This window comes from Coregonus clupeaformis, chromosome 30 (assembly GCF_020615455.1).
Source record: "Coregonus clupeaformis isolate EN_2021a chromosome 30, ASM2061545v1, whole genome shotgun sequence".
Lineage (NCBI taxonomy): Eukaryota > Metazoa > Chordata > Actinopteri > Salmoniformes > Salmonidae > Coregonus > Coregonus clupeaformis.
This window is the reverse complement of record NC_059221.1, coordinates 1,428,220-1,454,690: the sequence shown is the minus strand read 5'-3', so window position 1 is coordinate 1,454,690 and position 26,471 is coordinate 1,428,220. Positions and strand designations below refer to the sequence as shown.

Here is a 26,471-nt window from a genome sequence, read left to right as displayed (position 1 = left end):
CACCGTTCTCATGATCATTGCAACTCCACGAGGTGAGATCTTGCATGGAGCCCCAGGCTGAGGGAGATTGACAGTCTTTTGTGTTTCTTCCATTTGCGAATAATCACACCAACTGTTGTCACCTTCTCACCAAGCTGCTTGGCGATGGCCTTGTAGCCCATTCCAGCCTTGTGTAGGTCTACAATATTGTCCCTGACATCCTTGGAGAGCTCTTTGGTCTTGGCAATGGTGGAGAGTTTGGAATCTGCTTGTTTGATTGCTTCTGTGGACAGGTGTCTTTTATACAGATAACAAGATGAGATTAGGAGCACTCCCTTTAAGAGTGTGCTCCTAATCTCAGCTCGTTACCTGTATAAAAGACACCTGGGAGCCAGAAATCTTTCTGATAGAGAGGGGGTCAAATATTTATTTCCCTCTTTAAAATGCAAATCAATTTATAACATTTTTGACATGCGTTTTTCTGGATTTTTTTGTTGTTATTCTGTCTCTCACTGTTCAAATAAACCTACCATTAAAATTATAGACTGATCATTTCTTTGTCAGTGGGCAAACGTACAAAATCAGCAGGGGATCAAATACTTTTTTCCCTCACTGTATATATATATATACACACACACACATACATACAGTGAGTGAAGTTGTCCTGTCCCCTTAGCAGAAAAACACCCCCAAAGCATAATGTTTCCACCTCCATGTTTGACGGAGGGGATGGTGTTCTTGGGGTCATAGGCAGCATTCCTCCTCCTCTAAACACGGCGAGTTGAGTTGATACCAAAGAGTTCGATTTTGGTCTCATCTGACCACAACACTTTCACCCAGCTCTCCTCTGAATCATTCATATGTTCATTGGCAAACTTCAGACGGGCCTGTATATGTGCATTCAGAGCGTCTGCTAAATGACGTAAATGTAAACGTAAATGTTGAGCAGGGGGACCTTGCGGGCGCTGCAGGATTTCAGTCCTTCACGGCGTAGTGTGTTACCAATTGTTTTCTTGGTGACTATGGTCCCAGATGCCTTGAGATCATTGACAAGATCCTCCCGTGTAGTTCTGGGCTGATTCCTCACCGTTCTCATGATCATTGCAACTCCATGAGGTGAGATCTTGCATGGAGCCCCAGGCCGAGGGAGATTGACAGTTCTTTTGTGTTTCTTCCATTTGCGAATAATTGCACCAACTGTTGTCACCTTCTTACCAAGCTGCTTGGCGATGGTCTTGTAGCCCATTCCTGCCTTGTGTAGGTCTACAATCTTGTCCCTGACATCCTTGGAGAGCTCTTTGGTCTTGGCCATGGTGGAGAGCTTGGAATCTGATTGATTAATTGCTTTTGTGGACAGGTGTCTTTTATACAGGTAACAAGCTGAGATTAGGAGCACTCCCCTTAAGAGTGTGCTCCTAATCTCAGCTCTTTACCTGTATAAAATACACCTGGGAGCCAGACATTTTTCTTATTGAGAGGGCGTCAAATACTTATTTCCCTCATTAAAATGCAAATCAATTTCTAACATTTTTGACATGTGTTTTTCTGGATTTTTTTGTTGTTATTCTGTCTCTCACTGTTCAAATAAACCTACCATTAAAATTTTAGACTGATAATTTCTTTGTCAGTGGGCAAACGTACAAATTCTGCAGGGGATCAAATAATTGTTTTCCCTCACATATATACATACATACATACAGTGGGGAAAAAAAGTATTTAGTCAGCCACCAATTGTGCAAGTTCTCCCACTTAAAAAGATGAGAGAGGGCCTGTAATTGTCATCATAGGTACACGTCAACTATGACAGACAAATTGAGAAAAAAAATCCAGAAAATCCCATTGTAGGATTTTAATGAATTTATTTGCAAATTATGGTGGAAAATAAGTATTTGGTCACCTACAAACAAGCAAGATTTCTGGCTCTCACAGACCTGTAACTTCTTCTTTAAGAGGCTCCTCTGTCCTCCACTCGTTACCTGTATTAATGGCACCTGTTTGAACTTGTTATCAGTATAAAATACACCTGTCCACAACCTCAAACAGTCACACTCCAAACTTCACAATGGCCAAGACCAAAGAGCTGTCAAAGGACACCAAAAACAAAATTGTAGACCTGCACCAGGCTGGGAAGACTGAATCTGCAATAGGTAAGCAGCTTGGTTTGAAGAAATCAACTGTGGGAGCAATTATTAGGAAATGGAAGACATACAAGACCACTGATAATCTCCCTCGATCTGGGGCTCCACACAAGATCTCACCCCGTGGGGTCAAAATGATCACAAGAACGGTGAGCAAAAATCCCAGAACCACACGGGGGACCTAGTGAATGACCTGCAGAGAGCTGGGACCAAAGTAACAAAGCCAACCATCAGTAACACACTACGCCGCCAGGGACTCAAATCCTGCAGTGCGAGACGTGTCCCCCTGCTTAAGCCAGTACATGTCCAGGCCCGTCTGAAGTGCATTTGGATGATCCAGAAGAGGATTGGGAGAATGTCATATGGTCAGATGAAACCAAAATATAACTTTTTGGTAAAAACTCAACTCGTCATGTTTGGAGGACAAAGAATGCTGAGTGCATCCAAATAACACCATACCTACTGTGAAGCATGGGGTTGGAAACATCATGCTTTGGGGCTGTTTTTCTGCAAAGGGACCAGGACGACTGATCCGTGTAAAGGAAAGAATGAATGGGGCCATGTATCGTGAGATTTTGAGTGAAACCCTCCTTCCATCAGCAAGGGCATTGAAGATGAAACGTGGCTGGGTCTTTCAGCATGACAATGATCCCAAACACACCGCCCGGGCAACGAAGGAGTGGCTTCGTAAGAAGCATTTCAAGGTCCTGGAGTGGCCTAGCCAGTCTCCAGATCTCAACCCCATAGAAAATCTTTGGAGGGAGTTGAAAGTCTGTGTTGCCCAGCGACAGCCCCAAAACATCACTGCTCTAGAGGAGATCTGCATGGAGGAATGGGCCAAAATACCAGCAACAGTGTGTGAAAACCTTGTGAAGACTTACAGAAAACGTTTGACCTGTGTCATTGCCAACAAAGGGTATATAACAAAGTATTGAGAAACTTTTGTTATTGACCAAATACTTATTTTCCACCATCATATGCCAATAAATTCATTAAAAATCCTACAATGTGATTTTCTGGATTTTTTTTTCTCATTTTGTCTGTCATAGTTGACCTGTACCTATGATGAAAATTACAGGCCTCTCTCATCTTTTTAAGTGGGAGAACTTGCACAATTGGTGGCTGACTAAATACTTTTTTTCCCCACTGTACATACATACATACACACACACATATTTACACATACATATCATTTAAAAAAAATATATTTCCCTTTATTACTTTCCAACCCCACCACCTCTTCCCTAATTGGAGTAAACTAGTGAACAACAATGCTTAGGCCTCTACTTCCAGCTTATACATACTATATACATTTTATGGACACAGTCAATTTTACAATAATTCAATTGTGTTTGTTTTTACTCCTGAACTTCCTCTACCCTCAACCTCTCCGATCATTTTCATGATGTCCAGCCGGTTTGCTTCTATATGCCATATCTTTCTAACTGTGCTCTTTCACAAAAGCTCTCAACCTATAACCTATATACTTATTATAGACACAGTATGCTTACATTATTAGTTATCTTGTTGTTATTAGTTGTTGTTAGTTGTTATTAGTCCCATCCTTCAACTCCATTCAACACCACCCATCTATCTCTTAACACCATCAATATTGGATTTCTATTTGCCATATATTTTTCAACTGTACTGTGATGTTTTACAAAAGTTCTGAACCTTTCTATTCTCATTGTTTCTACAGATTGTATACATATCAGTGTACATCAGCCCAGTGTATAGAAATGGTGGTCTGAATTGAAAATAAATGTTTTGGCTAAAAGTATTATTATATTATTGATCAATTGACTATGACTTTTCAGATCACCCAGTAATGCTATCTGCAGGGTTAGCTCCAGGTAAATATTGCAATCCTTTAGCCATTCCTGGACCTGTGTCCAAAAACAAACTACAAATGGACAGTACCAAAACAAAATGATCCAATGATTCTTTCTCTTCGTAGCAAAATCTGCAGAAGAACTGGGAAGATTGTATCCCCCATATAAATAACATTCTATTGGTAGCAAGAATTTTATATAATCATTTAAATTGAAAAATTCTAAGTTTTGAATTCGGCGTCGTTTTGCGTATCAGTTCAAACTACCTTTGATATCTTGATATGACCAAATCCTCAGTATCCCCCCCAAAAAAGATGAGGTTGATATGTGGCCTCTTTTGTGCGAAATCTACGACACAAGAAGATTTAATTAAGATAGGCGACTAGTCATAATTAATTCTGCCTCTATGCCTCTCTGAGTGAGGCATACTGTCAAGAACACAGGCAAAGCTTCAACTGAATAAATTACATACACCTTGTGTGAGTGTTTTTTTCTCAGTTTTTCCATCTAAGTCGAGTTTGTGGAGAGAGAGGAGGGGATGGGAGTCTTTCAAAGCTGCTACAGAGAAAGTTTTGGCACATCTTTTAAGAGTCGGAAGTGTTCTGGGAAGAGGGTAAGTAAGCCCACAATCACTTTCCCCCTCGTCACAGAAACCCTCCCAGTCCTATCACTCAAATCACTTTTCAATTCAAACATCCATGTCTGCTGGTACAGAGTATCCTCCAGGGGACACTCGGTGACAAACACAAAATTGAAGGATTCACAGTTGGTGTATTCATTACCGCAAGGAGAGGTGTGTGGGAGACAGCTAGCTATGGCGGAGATTAACCCCGACTGTAGTTAGCTCAGGTTTCCCATTTGGTTTCCTAATTTTTGTCTTTGTGGCCCAATTCTGCCCAAATTTAACAATTTCTGGTCACCTAAGGCCATGAGGGAGAGTTGAGTGCTCTGTCACCTGTTAGTCATCACTTCACTTGATTGATTTGATTGATTGAGAGTACATTGACACTAAATCTGACTGACAAGAGGTGGCAAGAAAAATGCCAGGACCCGACCAACTGGTGCTCTTCTTGCTTGAGTCACTGGCTTGATAGCCATAATATCAAATATAATAGTTGTAATATCATAATCATATTAATACCATATAATAGCCCTAATAGCAATCGGACTGTCAAATAGGAACCTTACAATATGTTTAATATGAAAATATAGCAATGACCAAGGCAGAGAACCAGAGAAGTGTTTGTATACAATATGAACATCGCTCTCATTATAAACATGACACTGACAATCTTGGCTAGCTAACCACAGCTAGCTCAATGCAATAGAACTGACCCTTCACCAAAGTACAACCCGTGTTGTTCTAACTCGAGCGACGGACTGAGACTTTGCTCTCTGTGGCTGGGTAAATTGCTGTCACAACTGTCTTATTATTATCTGGAGACGACAGGCATTAATGATTGTGTGCAAAAAGTGGTGCTTTGAGCTGCAGCAGAGAGAGGATAATTAAAGGGTGCTTTGTGACTGTCACTTTTTGGCTGGTGATTAGCACTCATTTATTGGGTGGGTTCTGCCGTCTAATTGTAGGTGGTGCGTACCACAAATAGTGTGCAAGTGCTCTCGACTCAGTGGCTCTCTATAGGCTTTCTAATTCTGATCTACCAACAAAAAAAACACCTCTCCATCTCTCCTCACTAATTAGGAGAAATTGTCTGTGCAAAAGCAAGTTCAGAGACAAAGAGGATAGTTTAAAAGTCTGTAAAGATTACTTAATATCTTCTCTCTATTTTGGTTAATTAAGTATCTGGGAGTGTGACCTTGGAACTGAGGACAAGTTCAGTGGAATGCCCCCCCCTCTGTAGAACAGATTTGACTAATGGTGGAGCTATATACAAGCCTTGGTACTGAAGCATCTACCACCATGTCCCCACAGCGCAACATTCAGCTAGTCATGTGAGAGGGGCTAGTGTATTTGGGCCATCTCTAATTGGCCAACTAATCTCACCAGAAACTAAATGACCCGCAGACACGTTGTCCCTCAGAGCCAACTGAAGACCTCAGATGGCTACTGCTGCTCCTTTATGTTTGCTTGTTCCATAAAAACAACCCTATGCCACTGACTGAGAGCCTACAGAACTATTGGAAATGTAATTAAGGCCGGCAGCAGAGCCTTTCAAACACTTGACTAGTGCAGAAACAAACTGCACACTTCAGAAAAGCCTAAACTTCCATATGAGCACGGCAGAGATCGATAAGAGCCACCGTTTTTTGAGGGAAAACGCAGAGGGAGGGGGAAAGATGTATTGCCTCACTTGACTGCCCTCAGTTTCTCACCCGCACGTACATGACTTGGCTCAGTGAAACGAAAGCTATTCTCCTCGAGAGCGAAATCACTTGTCGAAGCAATCTCGTGTGTCATTAAAAAGTAAACAAATATCTGTGGCGGTTCATGATGCCGCGTGACTGGACCTTTTGAGCATCTCGCTTTGATTGAGGGAGCCGAAAAATAAAACCGGAGACATCACTCTCCTCTCCCCAGGTGTTAAGGTGAGGCGAAGTTGAGAAACGCTTCAATCAAGCTCAAATACTCAGCAGCCGTAGACCGCGGACACCATCGACAAAAGTAATTGTCGTGGCTCAGCGAGACAATTATATATGTTGTCTAAAGCTGCTCTAAATTCATAAATTTTAACACAACAGCTCACTTTCTCACAAACAGCTTTTGCCAATGGCCAATCTATGAAGCTAGTGATTGAGCAATTATTGGACAGATTCGTCAAGCCCCCAGCAGTGCTTTTATTCACAGCGTCTGTAGATAGAGGCTCAGATCATTATCAGCATTCTGCCTGCATTCTTACATGGCCAACCTTTGGCTTTGTAGCCCACACACTGAGTGTAAAACTACACATCCCAGCGCTACCAGGAGTCCACCTATCTGAAGCTACCAAACGGTGTTTCATGAGTTTGTTGCATTTACATCACTTATCCAGAGTGACTTACAGGAGCAATTAGGGTTAAGTGCCTTGCTCAAGGTCACAGACAGATTTTTCACGTAGTCGGCTCACGACCTTTCGGTTACTGGCCCAATGCTCTTAACTGCTAGGCTACCTTCCGCCCTAAATATTCATGACCGAGCCAGAAACCAGCTGTTTCCCTCCAATTAAAGAGTGTGGAGATGCGCCATTTGCCAATAAACGTGTGCTTTTTAATTAATGACTCTCGTAGTGCACCCGGCAAACAACTGAAACAATAGCCCAGCATAAAGATTCCCATCTGTGGAATTAGGCCGGAAAGCGGGGCATATAACAAGGCTGGGCGTAGTGGAACAACTCGAGAGTCCGTGTGTCCCTGCCTACATTTGGCAACAGCTAAAGGGAGGAGAGGAGTGAGGTTCTGAATGGGGAAGAAGGGAGGACTACTAGTATTACTGAATTATGAGGCTGGAAACACTCTAGTCTAGCAGTTACTGTACAGCTGTAACTTGGCTTGAAGAAGAGACAAATGAAGTTATCAAAGACCAGATGCGGAGAAGCGTCTCCCATGATAAGGCGGTGGTTCAAACTGAAAGCGTCAGGCTTCAGAGAGGTGAAGAAGCCCGCTTCAAAGCCAGAGAGAAGTGAAGTCATTATTTGTAGGGGAGCCAACACGATGTGATCAGCCGGTGAAGGTAGGGTAGTGAGAGAATTCCCAGAGGACTTACCGTCAGGAGGCTGGGCCGGTGTGAAGTGAACAGGTTTGTCTGGAGGAGATAAAATAAGAGAGAGGGAGAGAGAGTTAGAAAGGGGTTTTTATTTAAGGGAAGATTCAAGGACATTCCCATGGGGTGAGCCACAGTAATTGAGTTGCTCCAAAAAAAGCAGAGATACTCCTCTGGCTTGGGTTTATCGAACAGGTTTTAATAGAGTATCTGAGTGATGAGAGGCCCAATAGATCTCACCAGAATGAATAATAATTGGTATTTTATGAAGAAACATACTCAGGTTTTGTTTCATTATTATCCTAGTTACCCTTTTCATGAATACATTTCAAAGAAATAACTCAAATAGGCACATGATGAATGAAAAATCCCTTGAAGAGGACAATTTTTTCCCTCTACACAGAAAAAAAGATTGGATCCCATTCTTTCCAAATCGGTGAGTTAGCTAATTGTCTTCTCCCTTATACATGTTCCTGCTGCAATAATGCATGTGTTATGTACTGTTGTAGTCTAATAGTAGCAGGGTTGGGGAAAATTATATTTAAATTCCAGTCAATTCAGAAAATACACTGAAATTTCAATTCCAATTTTCTTCAATGAGAAACAATTTGGAATTTGAATTTGGAGTACTTTCTGAATTGAGTGGAATTGAAATGGAATTGTGTGTATTTATTTCATGAAACTCCATATACAGTGGGGAAAAAAGTATTTAGTCAGCCACCAATTGTGCAAGTTCTCCCACTTAAAAAGATGAGAGAGGCCTGTAATTTTCATCATAGGTTCACGTCAACTATGACAGACAAAATGAGAAAAAAAAATCCAGAAATCACATTGTAGGATTTTTTATGAATTTATTTGCAAATTATGGTGGAAAATAAGTATTTGGTCAATAACAAAAGTTTCTCAATACTTTTTTATATACCCTATGTTGGCAATGACACAGGTCAAACGTTTTATATAAGTCTTCACAAGGTTTTCACACACTGTTGCTGGTATTTTGGCCCATTCCTCCATGCAGATCTCCTCTAGAGCAGTGATGTTTTGGGGCAACACAGACTTTCAACTCCCTCCAAAGAATTTCTATGGGGTTGAGATCTGGAGACTGGCTAGGCCACTCCAGGACCTTGAAATGCTTCTTACGAAGCCACTCCTTCGTTGCCCGGGCGGTGTGTTTGGGATCATTGTCATGCTGAAAGACCCAGCCACGTTTCATCTTCAATGCCCTTGCTGATGGAAGGAGGTTTTCACTCAAAATCTCGCGATACATGGCCCCATTCATTCTTTCCTTTACACGGATCAGTCGTCCTGGTCCCTTTTCAGAAAAACAGCCCCAAAGCATGATGTTTCCACCCCCATGCTTCACAGTAGGTATGGTGTTCTTTGGATGCAACTCAGCATTCTTTGTCCTCCAAACACGACGAGTTGAGTTTCTACCAAAAAGTTATATTTTGGTTTCATCTGACCATATGACATTCTCCCAATCCTCTTCTGGATCATCCATGCACTCTAGCAAACCTGGACATGTACTGGCTTAAGCTGGGGGACACGTCTGGCACTGCAGGATTTGAGTCCCTGGCGGCGTAGTGTGTTACTGATGGTAGGCTTTGTTACTTTGGTCCCAGCTCTCTGCAGGTCCTTCACTAGGTCCCCCCGTGTGGTTCTGGGATTTTTGCTCACCGTTCTTGTGATAATTTTGACCCCACGGGGTGAGATCTTGCGTGGAGCCCCAGATCGAGGGAGATTATCAGTGGTCTTGTATGTCTTCCATTTCCTAATAATTGCTCCCACAGTTGATTTCTTCAAACCAAGCTGCTTACCTATTGCAGATTCAGTCTTCCCAGCCTGGTGCAGGTCTACAATTTTGTTTCTGGTGTCCTTTGACAGCTCTTTGGTCTTGGCCATAGTGGAGTTTGGAGTGTGACTGTTTGAGGTTGTGGACAGGTGTCTTTTATACTGATAACAAGTTCAAACAGGTGCCATTAATACAGGTAACGAGTGGAGGACAGAGGAGCCTCTTAAAGAAGAAGTTACAGGTCTGTGAGAGCCAGAAATCTTGCTTGTTTGTAGGTGACCAAATACTTATTTTCCACCATAATTTGCAAATAAATTCATAAAAAATCCTACAATGTGATTTTCTGGATTTTTTTTCTTCTCAATTTGTCTGTCATAGTTGACGTGTACCTATGATGAAAATTACAGGCCTCTCTCATCTTTTTAAGTGGGAGAACTTGCACAATTGGTGGCTGACTAAATACTTTTTTCCCCCACTGTATGTGACTCGTTTCAGGAAACTAGGCTTACATCTTCAAACTAAGGGAAACCATGGCATCCGTGACAGAGAGGGAGAAGTGTCCATCCATGTATATGGGTAAGATAGTCTAGCTAGCTACATTTACAGATATTACACATTTCTAATTTTGTCAGAAAGTCGTTTTCATTTCAAGTTAAAGTGTACTGTACTGGCTGGCTCGCTAGCTAACGTTATGTGTATGATCTGTGTAGTAATATTATTTGTATCTCAGAGCTAGCTAGTTATAGCCTAATGTTAGCTAGCTAACATTGAACCTGGTTGGTTAGCTACTTGCAGATTCATGCAGGATAGTAACATTATGAGTTGGGATTATGGTTCATTGTTTAGCTAGCTAGATACATGTCTAAACAAAAGAGTCCACTATGCAAGTAACCATTTCAATAAAATGTTCATGATGTCACTGCGAAAACTGTCGATAGACGTAGCTGGTAAATTCGTTCTGATTATCTACCCCGATTTCAGAGCACTCTCTTTTGAGTCTGGATAACATAAAAACAGCCTAACCAGCTCTGATAGGGCGAGTAAAATGGTCAAGCTAGCCAACATTAGCAGTTAGCCTGGGTGCTTGACTGCTGTTGTTAGGTCAGAACGCTCGGATCAACCCTACTCCTCGGCCAGAGCGTCCAGTGTGTGTTCTAAAAGCTCAGAGAGCGAAACGCTCTGAATTTTACGAATGGACAATCTGACAACGCTCTGAGTTTACGAATGCCCAGAGCACACTCTGGCACTCCAGATTAAATTGAAGAACACACATTTTACATTTTAGTAATTTAGCAGACGCTCTTATCCAGAGCGACTTACAGTAGTGAGTTAATTTTTTTTTTTCATACTGGTCCCCCGTGGGAAACGAACCCACAACCCTGGCGTTGCAAACGCCATGCTCTACCAACTGAGCTACACGGGACTACACGTAGTATACACACCCGTAGTATAAATCAGCCTTTAGTCTTGACATTTTTGGTTGTTTAGTACATGGCCTCACATGTGAATCCTTAAAAAGATGGGTGGGGCTAAAGCTTAAGAGGGTGTGAACGATGCTAAATGGGTGTAGACAAAGAAGAACTTTCCAGTAGTCGTAGCAAAACATTCAAGGGCCATTTTCTCAAAAGTGAGGTTACAAGTTTATCAACTTTCAAAGCAGAATTACTTTCCCAGTGTTCCTCAACTGTAGTGTATGATACACAATTTTCTAGCTCTGTGTCTCTACTTTTGTCCAATGTAAAAATCACAATTTCGCTACATAAGACCGAATCGAGCCGGTCGGTCACATATATTATTTTTCATTTATTTCCCTTAGCCTCCTTGTGACATTGAAATGCTCAGTCTGTGTGGGTGTTGATACAAATGTTTATATATTTACATACACAGCCCTGATTGGCGTATAGGATCGTCTAGACTCCGCATACCCCTTCAAAGTAGGAGGATACATATGAAAATAAACAATGAATGTTCATTGGTTAGAAAATTCAGATCAGATTGTTATGTCATGATCTGAGCGAAAAACGAAATCCCACCTGAACAGGTTGAAATTCCAGGCATTTTTTACAAACAGCTCTTACACAAAAAGGGCATTATCATCATTTTCACAATTTCAGAGTTTTATTTCGACCTCATAGTATGGAAATATCAACCAAAAAACAGGAAATTACGTTTAACTGCACTGCCCCTATAATCAAGATCTAATTAATTGTTCTAATCTAATTATTCTGTAGACAGTTTTAAACGCCTTCAGCATTCAACTGTATTTGACTGGGTGTTGATTAGTCTTGAACCTTTTGCTCAGACAACACAACTAACACAGGATTCTGGTACTCAGAAATAGCCTGGCATGTCTAATGCACATGACACTGAATAAAGCAGTGCTAAAAATGCACACTTCAGGTACTGTGGTGGAACACCTATGTGGGTGTCAGGACACAATTGGGACTCCAGCGATACTGGGGTTTTCCTATTTTAATCCCATTGCACAGAGCCAATTAACACTCATTGATATAAAGCTTTGAATACTTTTTTGAAAACTTTAATTCGGTAAAACATTAATAAATTAAGCGTAACTTACACAATTTACAGACAATATGTCACCCACAAATACACTCGCTCTCCGAAAGGTCACTCTAGTGTTGCTTCATGGTAATGTTGCTGCTCATCTACCAGCCACCAGGCAATGGGCGGCAGGTAGCTTAGTGGTTATAACCGTTGTGCCAATAACCGAAAGGTCGCTGGTTCTAATCCCTGAGCCGACTAGGTGAGAAATCTGTTGATGTGCCCTTGAGCAAGGGCACCATCAGGCCACCATCAGGCCATTTTCAATGTAGGCCAATAACCACTCCAAGTGGGGACACTCTCCATGCCAAGAGCTTTCTTTCACATCCAAAGGCATTTCATCTGGCTACTTTATCCCACAGTTCAAAGTAAATGCTAAGGCTTTGGGGGAGAGAAAGGACTCAAAAGGAAGGCTGCCTGGGCTGTGTGTTGAGGGAAAGCTGACTTTTAGCAGCTGAGATAGCACCGGCAGAGGTCAAGTGGGCCAGTATTTTATATCTTGAGTTAGAGACTTTACAGTCTACGTAAAATAAGCGACATCCTACTGACACATTACTTTTCTTGTACCAATAGTCATGCATGCATACTGTCATTCCAAGATGGCGTAGCAGTGCGGTCGTGGTTTTTTTCTGTGTCCTAGTGTAAATAGCCAGTTTCTTGTTTTTTGTCTATTTTGTATATATTTCTCAATTTTACTTTTCATTCTTTAACTAAATATACTTTCCTGCAACCCGCCTCACCCAACGTGGAAAGGATTATATTATTTCTTTATAACTTTTATCAAGAACCTTAAGCTGAAACTAGTCTAGCTGCAACCGAATGGCTACTTGCTATTAGCCACCGTTAGCGTCTTCACCATTGCACTACCCAACAGCCAGCTCTAGCTCTAGCCTGGACAATTCGTCGGCCAGTCTGCACAGCGTGCTATCGACCCAGAGCATATCAGACTTTCTGCCGGAATCACTGGACCCTAGCGCCGGATCATAGCAACCAACTAGCTGCAACCTGTTGTTGGCTAATTACCATTGCCCCTTAGCAAGCACCAGTTAGCCTTGAGCTAGCCTCGAGCCAGGCCCATCTCCCGGCTATCTACCTCTCTGTCAACCGGACGGGACCTCCTAGGGTTGACACTGAGCCCCGCCGATCCAACACGACTGGTTTGCCGACGAAATCGTCTGATGTGGTTTCAACAGGCTTCCCGTTGCGACGACCACGAAGATCCATCTGCTAGCCCCGGCCCGCTAGCACACGCAAACTACAACTGTGCTTCCTGCTCGCTGTGCTGAAGCACCAATTTGAACTGCTCTCGGACTCACATATTGCTGTTAACTGGACCTTATGATCACTCAGCTGCACAGCTGATGCCTGCTGGACTGTTCCTTTACACGGTACCCTGTCCTGTTTATTCTGTTTAGCCTCAGCCCAAACTTTATCGCCATTACCAGTTGTTGTCTTAGCTCTCTCTAATAACACCTGTGATTGCTTTATGCCTCTCTCCCATGTCAATATGCCTTGCCTATTGCTGTTTGGGTTAGTTCTTATTATACAATTTCACTGTAGAACCCCAAGTCCCTCTCAAACTGCCTCAAATAGTTCCTTTGTTCCACCCCCCATACACGCCGAGACCGGCTCAATCGGTGCCTCCAGTGATGCTATCTGTTTCATTGTTAACCAACGCTTAGGTTTACCTCCACTGTACTCATATCCTTCCATATCCTTTTCTGTACATAATGCCCTGAATCTTTTCTACAACGCCTGGAAATCTGCCCCCTTTATTCTATGTACCCAACGCACTAGAAGACCAGTTCTTAAAGCGTATCCTAATTCTACTCCTCCTCTGTTCCTCTCGTGATGTAGAGGCTAACCCAGGCCCTGCAGCCCCCAGTATCACTCCTACTCCCCAGGAGCTATCATTTGTTGACTTCTGTAACCGTAAAAGCCTTGGTTTTCTGCACGTAAATATCAGAAGCCTCCTTCCTAAGTTTGAGTTATTCACTGTGTTAGCACACTCCGACAACCCTGATGTTCTAGCATTGTCTGAATCCTGGCTTAGGAAGGCCACCAAAAATTCTGAAATGTCCATCCCCAACTATAACATTTTCCGTCTAGATAGAACTGTCAAAGGGGGTGGAGTTGCAATCTACTGTAGAGAGCCTGCAGAGCTCTATCATTCTATCCAGGTCTGTGCCCAAACAGTTTGAGCTTCTACTTCTAAAAATCCACCTTTCCAGAAATAAGTCTCTCACTGTTGCCGCTTGCTACAGACCCCCCTCAGCCCCCAGCTGTGCCCTGGACACCATATGTGAATTGATTGCCCCCCATTTATCCTCAGAGTTCGTACTGCTTGGTGACCTAAATTGGGATATGCTTAACACCCCGGCCATCCTACAATCCAAACTAGATGCCCTCAATCTCACACAAATTATCAACGAACCTACCAGGTACAACCCTAAATCCGTAAACATGGGTACCCTCATATATATCATCCTGACTAACTTACCCTCTAAATACACCTCCGCTGTCTTCAACCAGGATCTCAGCGATCACTGCCTTATTGCCTGCGTCCGTAACGGGTCCGCGGTCAAACGTTCACCCCTCATCACTGTCAAACGCTCCCTAAAACACTTCAGCGAGCAGGCCTTCCTAATTGACCTGGCCCAGGTATCCTGGATGGATATAGATCTCATTCCGTCAGTAGAGGATGCCTGGTTGTTCTTTAAAAGTAATTTCCTCTCAATCTTAAATAAACACGCCCCATTAAAAAAATACAGAACTAAGAACATATATAGCCCCTGGTTCTCCTCAGACTTGACTGCCCTTGACCAGCACAAAAACATCCTGTGGCATACTGCATTAGCATCAAATAGCCCCCGCGATATGCAACTTTTCAGGGAAGTTAGGAACCAATATACACAAGCAGTTAGGAAAGCAAAGGCTAACTTTTTCAAACAGACATTTGCATCATGTAGCACTAACTCCAAAAAGTTTTGGGACACTGTAAAGTCCATGGAGAATAAGAGCACTTCCTCCCAGCTGCCAACTGCACTGAGGCTAGGAAACACTATCACCACCGATAAATCTACAATAATCGAGAATTTCAACAAGCATTTTGCTACGGCTGGCCATGCTTTCCACCTGGCTACCACTACCCCGGCCATCAAATCAAATCAAATTTTATTGGTCACATGCGCCGAATACAACAGGTGCAGACATTACAGTGAAATGCTTACTTACAGCCCTTAACCAACAGTGCATTTATTTTAAACAAAAACAGTAAAAATAAAACAACAACAAAAAAAGTGTTGAGAAAAAAAAGAGCAGAAGTAAAATAAAAAAACAGTAGGGAGGCTATATATACAGGGGGGTACAGCTATGCACCCTCCGCTGCAACTTGCCCATGCCCCCCGCTTCTCCTTCACACAAATTCAGACAGCTGATATTCTGAAAGAGCTGCAAAATCTGGACCCCTACAAATGATCTGGGCTAGACAATCTGGACCCTTTCTTTCTAAAACTAGCCGCCGAAATTGTCGCAACCCCTATTACTAGCCTGTTCAACCTCTCTTTCGTAACGTCTGAGATCCCCAGAGATTGGAAAGCTGCCGCGGTCATCCCCCTCTTCAAAGGGGGTGACACTCTAGATCCAAACTGTTACAGACCTATATCCATCCTGCCCTGCCTTTCAAAAGTTTTTGAAAGCCAAGTTAACAAACAGATCACCGACCATTTCGAATCCCACCGTACCTTCTCCGCTATGCAATCCGGTTTCCGAGCTGGTCATGGGTGCACTTCAGCCTCGCTCAAGGTCCTAAACGATATTATAACCGCGATCGATAATAGACAGTACTGTGCAGCAGTCTTCATCGACCTGGCCAAAGCTTTCGACTCTGTCAACCACCGCATTCTTATTGGCAGACTAAATAGCCTTGGTTTCTCAAATTACTGCCTCGCCTGGTTCACCAACTACTTCTCAGATAGAGTTCAATGTGTCAAATCGGAGGGCCTGTTGTCTGGACCTATGGCAGTCTCTATGGGGGTGCCACAGGGTTCAATTCTTGGGCTGACTCTTTTCTCCGTGCATATCAATGATGTTGCTCTTGCTGCTGGTGACTCTCAGATCCACCTCTACGCTGACGACACCATTTTATATACATCTGGCCCTTCATTGGACACTGTGTTAACAAACCTCCAAACGAGCTTCAATGACATACAACACTCCTTCAGTAGCCTCCAACTGCTCTTAAACACTAGTCAAACTAAATGCATGCTCTTCAATCGAACGCTGCTGGCACCCGCCCACCCGACTAGAATCACTACTCTCGACAGGTCTGACCTAGAGTATGTGGACAACTACAAAAACCTAGGTGTCTGATTAGACTGTAAACTCTCCTTCCAGACTCACATTAAGAATCTCCAATCCAAAGTTAAATCTAGAATTTATTTCGCAACAAAGCCTCCTTCACTCATGCTGCCAAACATGCCCTCGTAAAACTGACTATCCTACCGATCCTTGACGGCGATGTCATTTACAAAATAGCCTCCAACACTCTACTCAGCAAATTGGATGTAGTCTATCACAGTGCCATCCGTTTTGTCTCCAAAGCCCCATATACTATCCACCACTGTGACCTGTACGCTCTTGTTGGTTGGTCCTCACTACATATTCGTCGCCAAACCCACTGGCTCCAGGCTATCTATACATCACTGCTAGGCAAATCCCCGCCTTATCTTAGCTCATTGGTCACCATAGCAACAACCACCCGTAGTATGCGCTCCAGCAGGTATATCTCACTGGTCATCCCCAAAGCCAACACTTCCTTTGGCCGCCATTCCTTCCAGTTCTCTGCTGCCAATGACTGGAACAAATTGCAAAAATCTCTGAAGCTGGAGACTTATCTCCCTCACTAACTTTAAGCATCAGTTGTCAGAGCACCTTACCGATCACTGCACCTGTACACAGCCCATCTGAAATTAGCCCACCCAACTACCTCATCCCTATATTGTTATTTATTTTGCTCATTTGCACCCCAGTATCTCTATTTGCACATCATCTCTTGCACATCTATCACTCCAGTGTTTATACTAATTGTAATTATTTTGCACTATAGCCTATTTATTGCCTTACCTCCATAACTTGCTACATTTGCACACACTGTATATATATTTTCTGTTGTATTTTTGACTTTATGTTTTGTTTTACCCCATATGTAACTCTGTGTTGTTGTTTTTATCGCACTGCTTTGCTTTATCTTGGCCAGGTCGCAGTTGTAAATGAGAACTTGTTCTCAACTGGCTTACCTGGTTAAAAAAAGGTTAAATAAAATAAATAATAAAAAATATAAATCAGCATTCCTCCAAGTATACATACACATCTGGCAAGCAAATGCACTCACGTAAAGCCTTTACACTATTGACCAAGACACACAAACACATGGTGGCTACAAAGAGACCAAGGGAGTACATTGTACTGTAGAAGGGTGTGTATGTGTGTGTGTGTGTGTCTGGCGTGCGTGTGTGTGCATGTGTGAGTGTATGTTGTAGTACTATTGATGGACGTACAGTTGTTCAGGAAGAGCAGCACGGCAAAGCCCAGCGTAGAGGTGGCCAGCAGGATAAGACAAATGTTACAGGGGATCATAAAGTAGCGCACCACCAGGGACACCTTGTGTTGGTACATCCGGTCCCGCACTAGGGGCGGCGTGGGGTAATGGCAGCTGGTCATACTCCACTTCCAGAGTTCCCCCCTGACGGGGAGGTACGGGTAACGGGGTGGGAGAAGAAGAACCCGAAGAACCACAGAATTAAAATGACACGTGAAATGAGGGAAGTGGACGAGAGGAGAGAATGATAGACTGGGTAATGGCTGGTAGATTCAGCTCTGACTCCTGCTATGTTCCGCCGTGAGGAGGGAGTCGCAATTGCTTTCAGAAAGACACGGTGTGAAGCTTTTAGCGGTTTCCAGGCAACTCATTTTGGAAACTAATAACATCCATTTGTGGGAAGAGGACAGAGGGGTCTGGGCCTCCACTCCTACAGCCCCCCACCTGTCCACACTACCTCCATTTTAATCCAAGCACTGGGAGGGGACCACGACAGATTGTATGTGTGGGCAGTGAGTAAACATACAGTATGAAAGTGTATGTGTGAACTAGTGTGTGTGCGTGTCTGTGTGTGTCTGTGTGTGTGTCCGCGTGCACCAACCACACGTATGTGCATGTGAAAGTTCAAAAAGGTACAGTAATTCCACAGTAAGGAGCCTCCTTGATCTCTTTACAGCCTTTGTCCACAATTCTACTTCCCACTGGTCTCCCGGCAGCCCTCAAGACAAAACGACCCAGGCTCCACTGCACTGCCACAGCATTCACCAAGAGTAGCCCCTGGTGACTTGGCGGGGGAGCATCTTCCTTCAGCCTCCTGTGGCTGATAAACTGCGAGCCTTGGGGCTAGAGCTCCAGCAGCTCTGGAGCTGTAAGGACATTCATTAGCAACGCTCCAAGTAAAACATGAACAACTGCTTCTTTGTATCCACTTGGCTGCCCGCAACCTTATTGTTCTGTATAGCTCCAGTCAGGACCAAAATAAAGCCAGCAGCAACACGACTGTCTCCTCCGAGCACAGAGGAGCACGGAGCTGCCCCTGTTGCCGCACACTTGAATCGAGTGTTAGCGTAATTAGCGGGTGGCTAGTAAGCAGCTGGCCGCCGCTCGCTAAACCATATGCTCTCAGGAGCGTGAAGGGGAATATTTTTGTCCACCACCCCCTTTCCTTGTTTCAAAACACTGTGGCCCCCTCGCCACTCGCATTTGGGGACCACCCCTGGAGTCCGGAGAAAGCAGGTCAGAAGAAGAAGTAGAGAGGGGCGGGAAGTTGGAAGGGAAACTATTTATGCCCCCTTTCTCTGTCCCTCAGCACAAGTCGTCTTCTCCTTAGCGCTGTTCTGCCAGAGACCGGCTATACAGAAGCGACAAGCCACAGCCGACACCAACTGAAGAAAAATAAACTGAGAGAAAAAAAGAGAGAAAAAGACTGTTGTGCCGGATAAGAAATTAACAGACAAGCACTGAAGACTGTGTATCTCTTTCTTTCCTCGTGTCCACCCGATGGCATATTCATTCAAAAACAAATTGTGAGGGGGGTTCTTGTTACCTTCCTCTGTCCGAGAGTGTCACTTGGTTTTCTCCTTGTCTGAAAAACAGTTGCTTATTCACACATTTTTCATTGAGGAGAAGCTGCTCGTTGAGGAGAAGCTGGATCGATCTGTCTTTTCTCTCCTTTTTCTCAAGCATCCATTCCTTCCGTCTGTTCCTCTTCCAGAAGCTACTCCCGGTTGCTTGTCCTGGGCTCTGCTGCTGATTATCTCCTTCAAGTTGCTCCTCCGAGGGACAGGGCCATTCACTGGCAGCCAAAACTACAACTTGGAGCTCTGTGTATTCATAGAGTATTCACAGCGCACACAATCCCCAGGCAGCAGGTAGTCCACTGTGTCAATACACTTTGCTGCTCAGCCAGCCAAGCCCCAGCCAACGAGTGAGTGCGAGAGAGAGAGAGAGAGAGTGTAGCCAGCGAGCTGCAGATAGAGACAGCCAGAGCAGAGCAGGAGAGTGATGAAGATGAAAGAGGAAGAGAAGAGACACTTGGTCCACCTCTTGCATTTTACAACAGCGGCTGAGCGTGTCGTCTCCCGAGCACTGTCACTATTTGGAGCAGTGCATCTCCCTGCTTGCCTCAGCCCTGAGGAAAAGACAGCGTGGAGAGGAGAGGGGGAGTGAAAGAGAGGGTCTGTCTCTAACAAAGAGTGGAGGGAGAGGGGGAAAGACGAGGGAAATTAAAGCTTTTGGGAATATTTTGGGAATACTTGGGGCCTGTTGGGGTGGAGGGCAGCAACAGTGCAAGAAAAAAAAAAAAAACTGAAGAGGGATTGGTCTCAAAGATGTCAACCACCTCCTCGTTTAATCTGAATGAAAAAGAAACCCACTAAAGTCGACATCAATTCAAAGGTTTCTGACACACAAAACAACAAACATTTAATGAGGTGAATTAATAAACCATGGGGGAATAAAATCGTATACATTTAGGTCAATCAAATATTGGCCAATTTTCAAATGCTAATTGGACCAACACACTTCCAATCTGCTGGCAATGTGCCTCGGTACAACCTCCCTATACGGTTCACATGAATAAGCCCATATTCAATTAAAAACATATTCAAACTGGGGATTTTTGTTTGCCTCGCTCACTTTCATGACATCATTCCACATGTTTGTTCCCCTTTCCCCCGTGACAAATAACAGACAAATGAATATTCCACAGGTCTGGCGACTGATCTGAGAATAAATTTGCACCTAAACCCATAGCATGTCATTTTATGTGCTTTTTTAAGATCGTGGGGTGGTCACGCCTTGTTTTGAAATACCACTATACATCAATATCTACTTACACCAACACAATGGCAAGTGATCATCCGAGCAAGACAGATGCAAGGCGGTATATATCAAATATTTATGTTCTTTCACTCTCTCTCTTTCACCCTTTCTATGCCTAACACATGAACGCGCACACACACACACACACAATACGTACCCATGAATGAATGCGCACACACACAGACATGCATAGACACACGCACACTGATGCATAAAGTAGCTGCATTTATACAGAAAAGGCATGAGCAAACAATCTCATTGTGCCACACCTACAAACACTAACCCTTCACATTTCTCTCTCAAACACACACAAAATACACCTTTATTTCAGTCTCTCTCTGACATACACTCACACACACAAACAGGGTGGGGATCTGCTCTGGTCCTGCAGTCTGGAGGTAACCTCTCAGAGAACACAGGGTCACCCAGGTCTCAGTCAGCCTGAAGGGGGCAGGCAGGGTTCAACCACCAGCTGCAGCCTGCAGCCCAAGGCTCAGCTCAGCTCTGCCCTCACGAGCAACATGATACCTTTACAGGTAGGTTACTTCAGCCAGAGGTCTGCTTAAACCCTCTCCCATTGCACATCAAGGCTGAGTGATGGACTGGGAAAGATAAACCTAGTTTTCTCTCTCTCAGGACATGGTACACAAAGCAACAATCTCATGATCTTCCTACAGTGATCTAAAGTACCTAAACCATGCGGAATCCATTCAGTAGAGGGCGCCACTGAGCTGTTGCTCTTCTGAGTCACTCAACGTAGAGCCAACACGACCCAAATAGACTACTCAGTTCACATCAAAGCTCATCTCTGATCCATTTTTAATGCCGCTGATATCGCGAAAGGTTAACATCGCTCTCAGAGTGCTTTGAAATGGCAATTTCCATTAAGGAGCCAAAGGAGTTGGACTGACCCCATCTTTAACATGATGATGGGCCAATCAAGAGGAGTTACAGTGCCTCCAGAAAGTATTCACACCCCTTTACTAAGCTGAAATGTCTTGAGTCAATAAGTATTCAACCCCTTTGTTATGGCAAGCCTAAATAAGTTCAGGAGTAAAATTGTGCTTAACAAGTCACATAATAAGTTGCATGGACTCAGTATAATTAAATGTTTTAATGACTACCTCATCTCTGTACCCCAAACATACAATTATATGTAAGGTCCCTCAGTCGTGCAGTGAATTTCATGCACAGATTCAACCAAAAAGACCAGGGAGGTTTTCCAATGCCTTGCAAAGAAAGGTACCTATTGGCAGATGGCAAAATATATCCCTTTGAGCATGGTGAAATTATTAATTACACTTCGGATGGTGTATCAATACACCCAGTCACTACAAAGATACAGGTGTCCTTCCTAACTCAGTTGCCAGAGAGGAAGGAAACCCCTCAGGGATTTCACCATGAGGCCAATGGTGACTTTAAAACCGTTAGAGTTTAATAGCTGTGTTAGGAGAAAACTGAGGATGGATCAACAACATTGTAGTTACTCCACAATACTAACCTAATTGACAGAGTGAAAAGGAAGCCTGTACAGATAAAAAATATTCCAAAACATGCCTTGTGTTTGCAATAAGGCACTAAAGTAAAACTGCAAAGAAATTGGCAAATAAATTAACTATGTGCTGAATACAAAGCATTATGTTTGGGGCAAATGCAACACATCACTGAATACCACTCTTCATGTTTTCAAGCATGGTGGTGGCTGCATCATGTTATGGGTATGCTTGTCATCGGCAAGGACTAGGGAGTTTATGATAGAAATAAACGAAATAGAGCTAAGCACAGGCAAAATACTAGAGGAAAACCTGGTTCAGTCTGCTTTCCAACAGACACTGGGAGACAAGTTCACTTTTCAGCAGGACAATAACCTAAAACACAAGGTTGCTTACCAAGACGACATTGAATGTTCCTGAGTGGCCTACTTACAGTTTTGACTTAAATTGATCAACAACCAACTTCTTACACAATCCAGGTTTGCAAAGCTCTTAGAGACTTACCCAGAAAGACTCACAGCTGTAAATTGCTGCCAAAGATTATTCTAAAATGTATTGACACAGGGGTGTGAATACTTATGTAAAACATTTTTTTTCTAAAAACATGTTTTCACTTTGTCATCATGGGGTATTGTGAGTAGATGGGTGAAGAATAAAAAAATCAATTTAATCCATTTTGAATTCAGGCTGTAACAACAAAATGTGGAATAAGTCAAGGGGTATGAATACTTTCTGAAGGCACTGTAGCATGCAGCTTGTGTTATGTCTCTGTATTCACGGAGGGCAAGTTGCACCTTTTGCATGGATGACTGGTGACGAAAGGATTCAGGTCGGAGTACGTGAGTGCAGTAGAGCGCACGTCCTGGTCTTTCAGACAATCAACGTCTCGAGCTAATTGATCAAAGGCCATATGAAATGGCTGTACGCCGACCCGAGTAAGAACTTAGATTACTGTAAAAAGGGTAAGGTTGTTTGTGTTCAATGTTTATGTGTGCAGTTGTGACACGAAGACACAGTGTCTGTGATGTGACATGAATTGAAGATGAGAAATTAGCTTTGTCCATAACCCAAAAGGAGGCAGGGGAGAGGAAAGTATAGTGATCAGACATGTACAGTATGAGCTAAATTGAGGTAGTCAAATTGCCTTGTGAATCCAGAGAGACGCCCTTGTAGCTGTGCATGGCTAACATCATTATCCTTCATTGGGTTTAGGAGTCGCAGAGAAAGAGAGAGCAGAACAGACCGATTGGGTGTAAAGAGAGGATCGTGTTGCTGTGCTCTGGGCTAGTGATCTGAAGTGTGATCGAAGTGGGAACGGGGATGTACCAATGTTCCAAAGCAGGGTGGTCTCTCCTTTACACCATGACTCACACCTTAACACACACACACACACACACACACACACAGGACAGTGAGTGACGTTTTCATCCCTCCAGTTGCAATCAATGAGCGTGACGGTGATGCCCAAGGCTGATCTTAGCCCACCCTTGTTGCAGAAGAAACTGGAGCTGTTCCGGTTCAAGCTCTGCTGCTGTTTAATAGCCATTCTTGACTAATTTAGCAGCTGTCTACAGCTGCCCCTGGTTCTAAATGCTCAAATAAGGCAATCCTGAATCATTTCATTGCTATGTCATTATTTGTACATCTGTATTGCTGGCTGGATTGTTGCTATGGGATGTTATTCTGCTGTCTGTAGCTGATCCTAGTTCAGTTACTACTCCTCACCACCAGCACAGGCCTCCAGTCTTCACCTCCTCCCCCTTCTCCTCTTCCATTAGCATCCATCTCCACATTTCTCTTAACAGACCCCCCCAAGATGGCATTTCTGGGCACCTATGATCATAACCTAAGGGTTGATCTTGGTCCTCCCACACCACTCCCATTGTGGCAGTATCCTGAAGGCTGAGCCAGGGCCTATGTCGGGCCCCCTAGGCATCCCTGCCACTACTTCGTTAATGGAGAAGAACTAACTAGCAGCAGCCACTCATTCATTAGCCCTCTGCTTTCTCAAAGCCCCCCCCCCCATTAGTGCTAACAATAATGATCTGAGCATTTAATACCCTCTTTGCTCCGCTGCCTCGCCATGTTTATTCATTTTTTATCCCAGGCACTTTTCTCTTAATGGCCTTTGAAGAAATGATTCCAATGGGTTTGCACAGAGAGAGACAGAGTGAAAAGGGAGGGGGGTAAAGTAGGAAATAACTGAGGGAACTTTGCTGCTAGCGCCGAGCTAGTTGGAGACTCGTGCTTTTCCATGTGGTGGGCATGTGGAGCGTGAATGTAAGTGTGGCACTGAAGGATGGGGTGCTGTGTGTCAGGGTACAGACGGTGTCAGTGATCCACGGAGAGAGAAGTTTGTTGTTGGCTCTGACAGCCCTGACAATGTGGAGATACAGTGATGGAGCTGGGGATTGATTCAGGTGTCAGTCTCTGGCCCAGGCAGCGATCTGACAACCAGGAAACATTAGGGCCAAGTTACACAGTCTACGCCAGGGGTGCACTGCACAATTCAGGCTCCTCCAGTTCCCTAGTCCGTCTAGCTATTGTTAGTCCCCTTGTTCCTTGATCAATGATTGCCACTGATTGGCTGGTGACTGCATGTACCTGGTTTCCCAGCTAAAAGGCAAACGAAAACTAGCAGGAGCTTTGCACCCTTGGTCTATGCATACTGATGTGAAGTACATGTTGTTCAAGTCATCAGCTGCACATAGGTGAGTAGTTACTGCAGGTGTTGCGTCATGGTAATGGACAGTGTGAAATGCTGAATGGCCACAGTAGTTCACCTGAAAGCTTTTTCCCCTGACAATGACCTGAGGTCAGAGTAGCCTACTATGGAATGGATCAAAGGGGGTATACCAAGGGGTCAGGGTTTGAAGGTTGTGAACTGCAAAGGGACGAGGAATTGCGTCGGTTGAAAAGTCAGAGGGTTGCTGGTAAGATTGTGAACATCCTATCTCCAAAGCAAACATCCTATCCCTCCACACACACACACACAGGAGGAACCTAAAGGCCAAAGCATGAGAAATTGATTTCTGTGAGTGCACTCAGAAACTAAATAAAAATTTGGCAGAATCTATTTATCATACCATACAGGAGCCAGTCACCAAAACAAAACGAAAAGAGCTGACTACAGTAGCTTGACATAAATAATCGTGAATGTTTTAGATGTTTTGTAGGTACATAAAAAAACGTACTTTACCTCAATTCTCTATATACAGTGCATTCGGAAAGTATTCAGACCCCTTCCTTTGTTCCATATTTTGTTACGTTACAACCTTATTCTAAAATGTATTAAATAAAAATAAAAATCCTCATCAATCTACACACAACACCACATAATGACGAAGCGAAAAAAGATTTGTAGAAAATTATTTACATAAGTATTCAGACCCTTTGCTATGAGACTCAAAATTGAGCTCAGGTGCATCCTGTTTCCATTGATCATCCTTGAGATGTTTCTACAACTTAATTGGAGTCCACCTATGGTCAATTCAATTGATTGGACATGATTTGAAACGGCACACACCTGTCTATATAAGGTCCCACAGTTGACAATGCATGTCAGAGCAAAAACCAAGCCATGAGGTCGAAGCAATTGTCCGTAGAGCTCCGAGACAGGATTGTGTCAAGGCAAAGATATGGGGAAGGGTACCAAAAAATTTCTGCAACATTGAAAGTCGCCAAGAACACAGTGGCTTCCATCATTCTTACATGGAAGAAGTTTGCAACCACCAAGACTCTTCCTAGAGCTGGCCGCCCGGCCAAACTGAGCAATCGGGGGAGAAGAGCCTTGGTCAGGGAGGTGACCAAGAACCCGATGGTCACGCTGACAGAGCTCTAGAGTTCCTCTGTGGAGATGGGAGAACGTTCCAGAAGGACAACCATATCTGCAGCACTCCACCAATCAGGCCTTTACCACCAATCAGGCCTTTATGGTAGAGTGGCCAGACGGAAGCCACTCCTCAGTAAAAGGTAAAAGGCACATGATTTGATTTGACAGCCCGCTTGGAGTTTGCCAAAAGGCACCTAAAGGACTCTCAGACCATGAGAAACAAGATTCTCTGGTCTGATGAAACCAAGAATGTCACATTCGTTGAAGGACGGGTCAGACCAAGGCGCAGCGTGAAATGCGTACATGTTTATTTACACCGAATAAACACACGACAAAACAATAAACAAACGAAACGTGAAGTCCTAAGGCTGAACACACAACAAACCTATACACGGAACAAATCCCACAACTAACGAGTGCCAATAGGCTGCCTAAGTATGATCCCCAATCAGAGACAACGAGCGACAGCTGTCTCTGATTGGGAATCACACCCGGCCAAACATAGCAATACAACATCTAGACTGAAACATAGAACACCACACCCTGACTCAACATACAGAGTCCCATAAGTCAGGGCGTGACAAAGATTGAACTCTACTTAAGCCTAATTAATAACTTGACCATGCTCAAAGGGATATCCAGCATCTGCTTTTTTATTTTTTACACACATCTACCAATCGGTGCCATTCCTTGCAAGGCATTGAAAAACCTCCCTGGTCTTTGT

The 26,471-nt window shown here is 43.7% G+C and overlaps 1 protein-coding gene across 3 annotated transcripts in view; it reads right to left on the bottom strand.

The window, feature by feature from the left end:
* LOC121545981 (agrin-like) overlaps positions 1-26,471 on the bottom strand; it is a 405,148-nt gene that overhangs the window by 216,487 nt on the left and 162,190 nt on the right. Inside the window, exons 1-2 of one of the 3 annotated variants that reach the window (XM_045209397.1) lie at positions 17,559-19,702; positions 7,650-7,688 (exon numbers count right to left, since the gene is read on the bottom strand). In XM_045209397.1, the coding sequence (XP_045065332.1) occupies positions 7,650-7,688; positions 17,559-17,721 (202 nt within the window). In that variant the 5' untranslated portion in view covers positions 17,722-19,702. Of the gene's footprint in view, positions 1-7,649; positions 7,689-17,558; positions 19,703-26,471 lie in introns of those variants that run through there. The other 2 variants (XM_045209398.1, XM_045209396.1) reach the window with 2 other exon arrangements.